The sequence below is a fragment of the Hypanus sabinus genome, chromosome 21 (assembly GCF_030144855.1).
Source record: "Hypanus sabinus isolate sHypSab1 chromosome 21, sHypSab1.hap1, whole genome shotgun sequence".
NCBI lineage: Eukaryota > Metazoa > Chordata > Chondrichthyes > Myliobatiformes > Dasyatidae > Hypanus > Hypanus sabinus.
The window spans coordinates 32,684,003-32,696,997 of record NC_082726.1 but is presented as its reverse complement, the minus strand read 5'-3'; the positions used below and the strand labels follow the sequence as shown (position 1 = coordinate 32,696,997).

At 42.1% G+C, this 12,995-nt stretch overlaps 1 protein-coding gene across 15 annotated transcripts in view; it reads left to right on the top strand.

Annotated features, from left to right (window-relative positions):
* Positions 1-12,995, top strand: part of LOC132378926 (paired box protein Pax-2-like) — a 173,440-nt gene that overhangs the window by 149,155 nt on the left and 11,290 nt on the right. For all 15 annotated transcript variants that reach the window (XM_059946274.1, XM_059946277.1, XM_059946272.1 and 12 more), the window contains one exon: positions 6,463-6,564. In XM_059946274.1, coding sequence (XP_059802257.1) covers positions 6,463-6,564 — 102 coding nt within the window. The remainder of the gene's footprint in view (positions 1-6,462; positions 6,565-12,995) is intronic.

The window sequence follows — 12,995 nt, the reverse complement described above, 5'->3', positions numbered from 1 at the left end:
ATATTCTCAAAAGTTTGAATACAAGCACAAGTCAGTTAATCTGATGCTCAACGTCTGTGCTGTAATTTTACACAATTCCAGTACAGCACAATCATTGTTAAATGTTCTGCTCTTAGGCATCATACTTACGTGGTTAGATAAACCTGGTCTGGCTTATGAAACTCCCAATGTCATTTCCTGTTTGCTCAGTGCTCTTCCTGCATAGTGGGGAGCTCTGATCTCAGCCCCGAGCTATTGCAGCTTGGGGTGTTGGAGTTCGGAAATCATATCCAATGCCATTTGTAAAAAGTCTATATGCCCTCCCCTTCGAATATGTTGAGTTTTCTCTGGGTGCTCAGCTTCCTCCCAGATTCCAAACATGTACTACTAGTTAGTAGGTTAATTGGTCATTGTAAATTGCCCTTTGATTAGCAGGGTTAAATTGGGGGGGGGGGGGGGTTGCTGAGTGACACAGCTTGAAGGGCCGGAATTTTTCAGTAAATTTGATAAATATTGAACAGGATATTGCACCTCGTTGAATGTGGAGGAGTGGAGTAGGTAGGATTGTTCTATTGGGAGATAGCATAGAAACATAGAAAATAGGTGCAGGAGTAGGCCATTCAGCCCTTCGAGCCTGCACCGCCATTCAGTATGATCATGGCTGATCATCCAACTCAGAACCCTGTACCTGCTTTCTCTCCATACCCCCTGATCCCTTTAGCCACAAGGTCCATATCTAACTTTATGCCCCAAAAAATTGAATGGCCTCCTGTCTGTCCTCACTTGGATGACTCTGCCCCTTTAAAAAAAATGCTGCCTGTAGTTAGTAACTTCTGAAAACAATGAGAACTTAATAAAATTAAACCTGGGTTTGCAAAAATTCAAAACATATTCAGTAGTTTTCAATCAAATAATGGTATAAACATTGCACAATATCTAGAAGCTGGAATGTTAATAGCCACATAGTGTGGTTGAAAACAGGAGTTCTGATAAGTCAGATCTGGCTGCCAAATCACACTTGGATAGTAGTTATTACATTGTACTAACCAAGCTAACAGATCTTGTACAAAACAGCCATTGAATCCGGAAATGGGTGACAAGGTAGGGGAGCAAGGAAAGCAATCTATATTTTAAATGTATTGTAAGGGGAAAAGTGCTGGTTGAGAGGGAGGGGACTGATGGGAATCAAAGTACAACAGATGCTGGACTGGTGTATAAGAGGCTGCAGGTCAATGGAAAGAGAATAAGGGTTGAGGTGTTAGTTCTGTCTCCACAGACGCTGCTTGGCCTGCTAGGTTTTCCCAGCACTTACTGCATTGTGAAGTTAATGGTTGCAAGACTCTGAAGAAGGCAAATCAGGAGCTATCTGAGGCTCTTGAAAAGATGTTTGGGCAGAGAAAGGAAAAAATAAGGCAAGGAGCAAAGGAGAAGTACATAGGCAAGATGGAACATGTTCAAAGCAGAAGAAATGCAGTGAAAACCATTGGCAGAGGTTAACATGACAACAAAAGGCTAAAAGCACCAACTGCATAGCTTTGCAAGGAGTTGAATGAGATGTTTTTTTTTATTGTGTGGGTAAGTGAGGAATCAAGAAGGATCAGTGCTGAGCAATATTAAGATTCTGACACAAGATTAATTAGCCCTTTTATTAAAGGGTTCTGTATTCAATGCTCTTTATCAGTCAGGGCATTAAGAAGAGAAGTTATGTTGTTGTCAGTGAGGCCGCATTTGGAATTTGTGTTTGGTTCTGGTCACCCTCTATTAGAAGGATGCCATTAAGCTGAAAAGAGTGCAAAGGAGATTTTCGAAGATATTGCAGAGGCTTTAGAGGCTCAGTTATGAACAGAGTTTGAGCAGGTTGGGGCATAAATTGGATGAATGTGCGCAGTCCTTTAACCTAAGGATATGGAATTAAGAACTAGAGAACACAGGTTTGGGGGGTGGGGGGGGGAGAGAGATTTAATAAGAACTGAGGAGCAAGTTTTACACCCAGACATTGGTCAGTATATGGAATAAGGTGCTAGAGGAAGTGGTTGAAGCAGGTACATTCACAACATTTGAAAGGTACTTGGAGAGGTACATGGATTGCAATGGTTTGAAGCGATATGAGCTAAAGGTAAATGGAATGATCTCAGGTGGTCAGTCTGGATCTGTTGGGCCAAAGGGTCTTTTTTCCATGCTGTATGGTTCTCTGATTCTGTGGCAATAGGAAAATAGGGAGAATCCGCATAAAAGCTTTAGTGACAGAAGCCTGCTACATTGTGAATGCTGATTGCATACAATAATTGTACGGGCACAACGGTGGAGCATAGTGTTCTGGTGAAAATGTGAAGGAGAAATCTGCCTGTCTCTCTAGAAGGCAGATCAACCTTGGATCAACATTTCTTTGTCTTTCTGTTCACGAGAGGCAACTGTGTTACCATTTCATGTGACCTAAGATTTAATATCTCTCTTCACTTCCAGTCTCTCTGAATGTGAGCCCCACAGAACCTGTCAGAGCCCCCAGAGTGTTACCAGCAAGTAATCTAGATGGTGTCTCTCAGGAATATATCTAGCCTGTGATAATCCTGTCAGTTAACACACCAATCACTCAATATTTTGCAGTCATCAGAAGCAGATTTGATGGGGGAAACGCCAGAGTTAATGCCCGGTGTTACTTTGATCTGAAGTTGTGACACGTCTGGAGGTTACACATCAAGCTAAAAATTAAAGCTGTGGACATTTTTGTAGCACGTTTGCTATGGGCAGTACAAATGGGAATTAGCTTGTCCATCACCTTCTTGTACGGGAACCCTGCTGAGTGCATTAACCTCAGGCATCTCTAAAGCTGTAGCCAATGAGAACTCATAGTCTGAAGTATATTGTGGGGATATCCAATTAAGTTCTCCCAGCAGAGGAGAATTCAACTGAGTGTGACCTAGGTGTGTGGTGAGCGTAAACTGAGTGGCCAGGGTATGAAGTGGCTGCAAGACGAGTGCGAGTTCCTGTGGATTTCATTCACTTCCTGTGAGCAGGTTGTGAACTGGGTCTGAGATGAATTTGAGCTGGATGTGAACCGCAGGCAAGGTGGGTGTGAGCTGGCTAACTGGGTGTGTTGAGTTGGGTTTGAAATTGCAGTGATTTTATCGTGCCACGGGGGAAGTTGTGTTTGTGGACAGTAGCTGAGCATGAGGTGACTGTTAGTTAGATGTGCATTCAATGTGATCTGGGTGTTTCTGCTATTTAAATATTCCTGTGATAATGGTAGTATATGTGGGTGTTAAGACATCTTTTGCAATCATTGCTATATACATATCTGAGTATATTTATTATGTTGAACAGTACTGACTGAGCAATATCAGGGTTGTTGTACGTCTGTCAAAAGTTTCAGGGCATTGGCATGTCTGCTCTTTATATCTGTCATGCCAAATCTGTGCATTATAACATCTGAAAGTATTAAAGTCTCAGAAATTGCCACAGGCATTCCTTAAGATATTTTGAAACGATCCATTACTTTGCATTGTTCCCTGTCATGGCCTTCCCAGGTTAAAGAATGAGCAGCTGTAACAAAAACCTGCAGTGTGCCCGCTCAGAACTTCATATCCAACGGAGCTCTGACTGCAAAGATTCCAAAGGGCTTCCTCAGGTATCCAAAGCTGGAACCAGAACAAAGCAGAAAGAATGTGAAGGGTTTGGTTGTTTGTGACAGCAAGAATAATGCGCTCTGATTTCGTAACACCTGAGCCGAGTCCGGCATGAAACCACAGCCACAGCGGACAGACTGCTAGGCATCATAGCGCGGTGGTTTACCTTCTCAGAATTAGTGGAGATTAAAGCAGAGACAGCGGATAAAAATGAAGTGCTCGGGGAAGAATAGATGTGATTGGAGCCCGCCTTTGGTTTCAGTAAAAACAAACTTGTAAACAATGATTCCAGTTCGAGCTTGTTTTAAGATTAAACCCACCTACATTCCCACCCTAGTTGTGAGATGCAGCATTGGAATGAGGGAGAGGGAGTGTCCACTCACTTGTGTTGCTTAGTGTTAATAGCCTGGGTTAAAACAGAGTTTTGATTTGGAACTGACAGCTAAAAGGCAAAGGAAGATGTATCAGCTGTTAAATGAATAGTGCTTGCACAGACCATGGCTCTTGACAAAGCGTTTGGTCATTGCTCTTATAATTTTTCATTTGATTGTTGTACATTTTGAGTTTCACCTCTTTAGGAACTTGCCCTAAGGGTCTGGTGTTTGTGCACATTGCTGTAGCTGTGGCTTTGCTGGGCACAGCTGCTCAGCCACATATGCAACGTAGCAGAACCTGGCACTTCAAGATAAGTTCATTGGCTGTAAAGCTCACTAGGGCACCCTAAGTTTGTGCAAGGTGTGAAAGCGCGGTACAGCAGCGTGGGGTCAACGTAACACTATTACAGTGCCTGCGAACCAGGTTCAATTCTGCAGCTGTCTGTAAAGAGTGTGTATGTTCTCCCATGACTACGTTGGTTTCCTTTAGGTTATCTGGTTTCCTTCTGCATTCTAAAGCATATGGTTTAGCAGGGCTGTTGGTCACATGGATGTGATTGAGCAGTGCGGGCTCTTTGGGTCAGTAAGGCTTATTACTGTGCTGTATCACCAAATAAATAAATAAATAAATGTATTGCTTTCCTTTCTGAAAGATGTTTTCATTATATAAAGCATCTTTTATTTAAATAACATCATTATCGTTGCAAGGAGTCGAGGGTGCTTTGCAGGATTACTAACTGATGCACATGGGCACACAGCCCCACAAGGAGGGGAAGCAAAAATCATCAACTTGTGAAGAGGGTTGGGCATGGTGTTGCTTGTGTTAAAACAGCTGAAGGCATGTAGAGCACAGAAAATGGCAAAGCGCTAACAGCCATACTTGGCAGAGTACAGAGATCTTCAAGGGCTCCATGCCGAAAGAGACGACAGAGATAAACTTCCGAGCGTGCCCCTCTTACACAAACTCTCGTGCTCCCAGAACACATTCTGCACAATCAGGAAAGCTCACTCTACTTTCTGAAGATGCAGAAGAGAGCTGGACTATATATATGACTCTATATATATATATATATATATAACTATATGTCTATGGACTATGACTATGTATCTATGCTAACATTATTCTACTGAGGAGCAGTAGAGAGCATCCTAACAAACTGAATCACTTCATGGTATGGAAACCACATTGTAGTGAATAGGAGGGCTCTAAAATGGGTAGTCCAAATAGTCCATGAATCACCAGAACTAGCCTACCTGTCATTAAGGTCATAAATAGAGAAAGGACTGGAAAAGGGCCAGGACCATCATGAAGGATCCCACCCACCCGCCTCAGGGACAATTTACCCCACTCCAATCAGGGATTTTGCTATGTAGCATCCATGCCAAGATCACCAAACTCAGAAACATTTACTTTTCCCAAGCAGTAAGACTGATCAACACCCACTAACTCACCCCCAACCACCATGACTTCATCATTTCCTATCAATCACCTTTTGTACAGACACCGCTGTGCCTAGTGTCACTTTATGGATATACAATCAATGTACATTAACTATTTTATGTATTTATATTTATTGTGGTTTTTATTATTATTGTTGTGTTCCATATTGTGTTATTTTGTGCTGCATCAGAGCTGGAGTAACAATTATTTCATTCTCCATTTCATTTATGAACTGGAAATGACATTAAACTGCCTTGAACCTTGAATTTCATCTCCAACGTGTCTTATGGAGAGCGCAGATAATAAAGTATTTATAGTTTATTAATCAGTAGTCTAATTACTGGTCAGCTAATGATATTTCTTCCTGATATCTTCATTGTTTATTCTATTTTACTGTGTTTAGAATCATAGATTAAATAGATGGGCTATCATCTGAAGCAGTTTCCTAAGGAATAACAAGTGGAGTTAGACTGCTGACATAGATATAAAGCAACCATAGACAAGTGTGCACGCACACACACACACACACACACACACACACACACACACACACACACACACTCACGCACACGCACCCACACACACACACCCACCCACACACACACACTCACGCACACGCACCCACACACGTGCGCACACACACACACACACACACACACACACACTCACGCACACGCACCCACACACACACCCACCCACACACACACACTCACGCACACGCACCCACACACGTGCGCACACACACACACACACACACACACACACACACACACACACACACACACAAAGTCTGCACAGAAGCTTTCCTCGGTCACTTCCATTTGTTCACATAATTAGTAATAAACGTTCCCACATATATGCACATACAAACTTACAGCCATACAAACACAGCACACAAAGCCTTCCATGTTTCGATCTCTCTCACACAGTCGACCGCACACATTCTGATCCCCAGGTGTATACTCACAGGGTTGATGTCCATATATCTGTTGTCTAAAGTGCCTCAGTACATCCCATTGATGCTGAGAGTGTGTTTGTTTTCCAGGCCGGGACATGGCGAGTACGACTTTACCTGGCTATCCTCCACATGTGCCGCCGACTGGCCAGGGCAGCTACTCCACCTCCACACTGGCTGGCATGGTACCAGGTAACTTCCCAGCTTACTGAGATAGTGTCAGTGTGAAGAGCAAGAAGTGGTAAAAACCTCTTTATTTTCCTGTGGCAATGCATTGTTATTGCTGGGAAGATGATGCAATTGTTTACTGTGTCCGGGGATATAAATGTGGCTCGGTGAAGACAGCGTCAGACTATAGACATGCTGAGCAGATGGAATGTTTACTCAGAACCCGGGATAGTGTAATGGATCAGCTGAGGACAGGTAATGCAGGGATTACAGGTAATAACTCTCAGAAAGGGACAGGGAAGGGATTTACCACACTGGGCAGGCACTCACCTATTATTTAGAACATAGAACATAGAAATCTATAGCACATTACAGGCTCTTCGACCTATAATGTTGTGCTGACCATGTAACCTACTCCAGAAACGGCCTAGAATTTCCCTTGCGCATATCCCTCTGTTTTTTCTAAGCTCCGTGTATCTATGTAAGAGTTCCTTAAAAGACCATATTGTATCCACCTCTGCCACTGTTGCTGGCAGTGTATTCCACGCCCCCACCACTGTGTGAAAAATGTACCCCTAACATCCCCTCTGTACCTACTTCCCAGCACCTTAAGACTATGCCCCTCATGTTAGCCATTTCAGCCCTGGGAAAAATACCTCTGACTATCCACATGAACAATGCCTCTCATCATCTTACACACCTCTATCAGGTCACCTCTCATCCTCCTTCACTCCAAGGAGAAAAGGCCAAGTTTTTAAAGGCCAAATTCATTCATTCTTTATTTCAAAACTCTTTGGTCATTGTAATTTTTTGTTAATGACCACCAAAAAACTTTTGAACAATCCTTTTGAAGATGCAGTCAAAGTCACAGTCAATTTTTACAGGAAAAAACACAATTAGAACGAACAATAACACAAGCAACACACTCAAAATGCTGGAGGAACTCAGCAGGCCAGGCAGCATCCATAGAAAAGAGTACAGTTAGTGTTTTGGGCCTGAAACTTTGACTGTACTCTTTTCTGTAGAAGAGAGAGCAGCAGCAGAGTATTTTGTTGTACACTGAGTTACAATGCACTAGTGGTGGAGGGAATGAATGCACAGCAGGGTGGATAGGTATCAATTAAGTGAACTTCATGAGAGATGTTGGCATTGCAACGATTGAGGCAAATGAAGAGTATTTCATTAAACGTAGTTTATTTTAAGTTCCTCATGGATGTTGTAAAGGTCTTGGTAAGTGAGGTCATGTTTGAGGGGTAATGATTCACTTCAGCCAGCTGTGTAGGATTACAGACAACAGGAGTGTATGGCACAGAGAGGTCCAATGACCTATCCAAGTTGTACAGACACTTTGACTTAGTCCTGTTTCCCCGCTCTTTGCTAATACTCACAAAATGTCTGATTTTTTTAAATCTACCAAGGATAGTGTTTCTGCCTCTATATTAAATGGGCAATCGATCCCAAACTTCCAAAAACTATCACCTGAACAATTTTCAGAGATGATTTGAAAATTGTGACATTAATTAATGGTAAATATTTTACTGATTTGTGATCGTGATATCCTTTGAAATGCCATCATTCCCTCTGCATTATTCTTTACCTTTGTACAGCCAGTTGAAAAGACACCGTGACTAATCGTTAAAAAGCAGATCATTGTACAATTACTTCCTATCCTGATTGTTGACAGTAGTTCATTCAAGATTTTATATTAGTTACAAAATATATTTGAGCAGAAACGTGAATCAAACTTTACTCTTGAAAATCAAAGCACTTTCATGCACCACTACCCAAGGCTATTGGCAGTTACATTCTGATAACACTTAAGACATTCTGTTACTGAATTTTTAAGCTGGCTTTCATAAAGTTTTTTCCTGTAAAGCTGTCAATTAAACTCCATATTGCAGGAATTCAGGATTAATCTTTTAGGGAATAAATGAGAGAAAGCACTTTAAGAATCAACAAACTAACAAATTTATGTAGCAATTTTCCTGGTCTTAGGTTGTCTCAAAGCTTTTGGCAACGTTTTACTTCTGAGGAAACTGACCACATTTTTCCCAAGGGTTTTTAAAGATTGGCAATAAATGTTGGCCCTGACAGCATGTCCTGATTCCAAAACATGGATATAATATATGTAACGGCTAGGATAAGAATAAGTAGTATGAATTGGCTACGGTTGATCCATTTTCCCATCTCCTGTTGCGAGTAATTTGACAGCCATGACTTAGACGATAAAAAGTTCATTTCCAAGTCAGGAGCTAATGGGTTGTCCTACTCCAGAAACTTGAGCACAATGTTCAAAGTTGTGTCGTCTGTGTGTTTTTGGACAGTAGTGCATCTTTGAGGTGTGATGATGAAGTGAAGAACACTGGCTACTGTAAAATATCCCATGGCACACTTTGAAGAAGATACAATGAGTTTTCTTTCTATTCCTTTTCAATATTTATCCATTGGTTACTATCACCGCAACTGATCACCTTGTCATTATTACACTGTTGCTCCTGCAAATTCTGACAACAGTGGACTAAAGTACTCCGTTCAGTAACAGGCGTTTCCAAATGTTCTGAGGTCATGATGGCCCTCTGTAAATATAACCTTTGGTAGTGATATTAATTGACGAATACTACTCCTCTTTTAGAATGTCGCTGCTCTCCTGTGTAGGAGCACACCAGCCTGAATGATAAAGCTCAAATTTCAGAAGTAGGGTTGCACCCTGACATTACCATTACCAATTTAAAGGAGTTTTGCTGTCTTGTTGAGAATATAGCAAGGCGGTTCAAAGTTTGTGATGGGATTAAGAGAGGAAATGTTGAGGTTGACTGGAGTTTGATCAGCAGGCACTTATGTGGACATTGTGCATGAGAATGATATTTCCCTTGATAATCCTGTAAATGTAGATACATTATTATGGACATCGTTGTTACATGTCAGATGGGAGCAGTGTAATATTGGCTGTCAAATATTGCTGTTATCTGATACTACCTGTTTAAGTACGCTGTTGGGATGGATGGCTGCTCCTTGGGTTTCAACTCTGATTTTGAAATTCTCCTGAGCCAGCTCGGAGGAGCCATCAGAATTATCAGATATGTTTCTTTTTGACCTTCGGAATCTTAGTGATTTTGTTTGTCCCTCTGTGAGTGAAGCTTCTGCCCCACACTCTTAGCCAGGCAACCAAGAATTAACTATGTCTGCAATATGTTGATCTACATTAGACTGGAAAATAAATCCATGCATTGCCACTTCCATATTCCCTCTGCTAGTGTACAGGGCATGAAGCTCTCTTATCATTCACTGTCGGAATTCTCTGGGAATAACCAGCCAGTGTCCCCCCTTAGCACATTGCTGGTTTGCAGATGATTCCTGTTTCCACTGCAGAAAGGTCAGATGTTTTTGATGATGCCAACATCAGATTAATTTCTCACAGTAAGATTCTGGCCTTCAAACGACATCGTTGTGAGTAGTTTGTGGAGTTTCGTTTGCTGTGACTGGGAAATGGTCATCAACAGCTGGCAGCACAGAATTGTACTTTCCAAATTCACTGAGGCCTCTATAAATGAGAGCCTGGAGAGTTAATCAGCAGTGGTATTCTGTTTACTCCGGGACTATGTCCAATAACGTGGCTATTCTGTGAGAGTAGCATGCCCATTGTTATAGTCCCAAACCTGGCAAATGGTCTTGTATAAAAGGCTGACTTAAGTCCAACAATGGCCAGTGAGGATGTGTGGCCTCCATGCTGAAGGAAGATGAGAGTCCTTGTCTCTTGTGGATTTGTGCATAATTCTCTTGCTTCTTGTCAAAAGGTAGGAAGATGGATGCTAGAACATTGGAGGACTATGCAGGAGGAAAGGGTTAGATTGATCTTGGAGTAAATTAAAATGTCAGCACAATGTGATGGGCCAATGGGCCTGAGCTGTACTGTAATGTTCTATGTTCTAAGCGGGCTGATCATATCCATCAGGTGATGAACTTCCAACACTTTTGAAAGCATCCCAGGAAGTTCTTAGTGCCCTTTCCTTCTTGCAATGGATGACTCACTGATAAAGGCTCACCTTACACTTAGCATTTGACCCTCTGTTACTGTTCTTCCTAATGATAGGCCTCATCTGTCTGCAATGACATGTGGAGAGGTATTCGCACTGAGACAAGGTCTTGCAACTACCTGAGAACCAGGTATAATGTTGCAGCATTCCCAGAAACACCAGAACTCTGTTCTGCAATCTACTCTGTGGCCATTAAGTATATATTATCATTGACATACGTCGCAAAGGATGTTTTGCAGCAGCAGTATAGTGCAAGACATAAAAATTACTCTAAGTTATAAAAAATAAATAAATAGATAGATAGATAATCTAACTCAATGAAACCTAGCAAATATTGAAAGGCTTAGATAGAGTGGACATGGAGAGGATTTTTCAAAATAGTGGAGGAGTCTAGGACCAGAGGCCACAGGCTCAGAAGAAAAGATTGCCCCTTTAGAAGAGAGATGATGAGTTTACCCAGTTGGTGGTGAATCTGTGGACTTAATTGCCACAGATGGCCATGGAGGGTGTATTTAAAGTGGAGGTTGATAGGTTCTTGATTCATCAGGGTGTCAAGAGTTACAGGGAGAAGGCAGGATAGTGGTCAAATGGTGGAGCAGATTCAATGGGCCAAATGGCTTAATTCTGCTCATGTGTCCTGTGATCTTACAAATAGTGCAAAAGAGGAGTAATGAGGTATAGTTTATGGACCATTCAGAAATCTAACGGCAGAGGGGAAGAAATTGCTCCTAAAACATTGAGCGTGGGTCTTCACGCTCCTGTGCCTCCTGTAGTAATGAGAAGAGGGCTTGTCCTGAGTGGTGAGAGACTCTGATGGTGGATACATCATTAAATATGCACTGCCTCTTGAAGATGTCCTCAATGATAGTGGTGGTGGATTGGGGGTAGGGTGCTATACTTTGTGCCGGTGATCAAGCTGGCTGAGTCCATAACTCTCTGCAGCCTCTTCCAATTGAAGCCCCTACGCCAAGCTGTCATGCAAGCCATCAGAAACCCTCCATGTGATTTGGTGTGTGTCCCCCATCCAAAGACATGCTGGCTGGTAGACATCCTGCTGTAGGATGGTGGTGAAATCTGGGGAAGATGATGGGAAAATGGGCAAAGTAAAACAAGATTACTATAAAAATGGTGTTTTATGGCAGGCATGGATTAAAACTTGTTCTCCCTGCTCTGTGATTCTGTGAGCCTATGGTGTCCCATGTTGTTTTGTTCTTCTTCTTATTTCCTAAGTGCGGGCCACTGGACAAGCTTCTGGTCCATCAGTTTCACATTTGCCGCGAGGACCCCAGTCCTTTCAGTGCCTTGAAAACTCAGGATGCTCTTTAGACCAGGACGTGCTATATGCTGAGGTTACAAATCTGTGCCTCAGCCAGTCGCTGCCAGTAATGTTGGCTATTGTTTTTGGTTGACCATGATTACTGAAAATCTGGTTTCCTGATCTTTTTTCCATGTTCATCTGAGTACACTCAGTGTTTCATCCAGTGTGTGTGCCGTGCTATGTAGTGGCTGATTATTTGGATCTTGCTCTCCATGCTACCCTTGGTGCTATGTGCCTCGACATATAACCAAGCAATCTGCACCTATTTGTTTTCAGATTTTATCCACTTACTCTGATGGTGATCCTTATCTCATTACTCTTTTTGTTCCATTCCTTCTGATCACCATTCACCTCAGGATTGTGCAGATTGTGCACCTCAGTAATTGCTTCATTTTTGCTTCTGCTTTGTTGGACACAAGTGAGCTGATGCTGTCTGTGCTCAGATGAACTGTCACCATCACAATGATACCAGCATTTCTCCTCCTTTACTATTCATTTGATGTTGGCCGTGAGAAGATTGCGTCGCACACATGCACATCGGCAACCTACACCGTGCAGAACCCCAGGGAGAAATTGTACCTCACTAGACAAGTGATGAACAGGGTACAAATCACAGATGATGCAAAATGCAGCAAAGGAATCAGAACAGCATAAATATGGCAATATGACTCAGTGCAAAGCAAGGCTGCAGCTTGGATTATCATGATGTGCTGTTGAACAAGATCCCTCCATTGGAAAGAAGGTTTAATTAGGAACTGACCCATAACCTTAAAACCCTGATGGTATAAATTTTGACGGTGGAATCATTTAATTTAATTTAAGTAATAACTGGATGTGTATATTAAATCTGAAAGACTCAGTGTAAAGGAAAACATTTAACTTCAAAAAGTTACAACCATATATAACCATATAACAATTACAGCACAGAAACAGGCCATCTCGGCCCTTCTAGTCCATGCTGAATGCTTACTCTCACCTAGTCCCACCAACCTGCACTCAGCCCATAACCATCCATTCCTTTCCTGTCCATATACCTATCCAATTTTTTTTAAATGACAAAATTGAACCTGCCTCTACCACTTCCACTGGAAGCTCGTTCCACA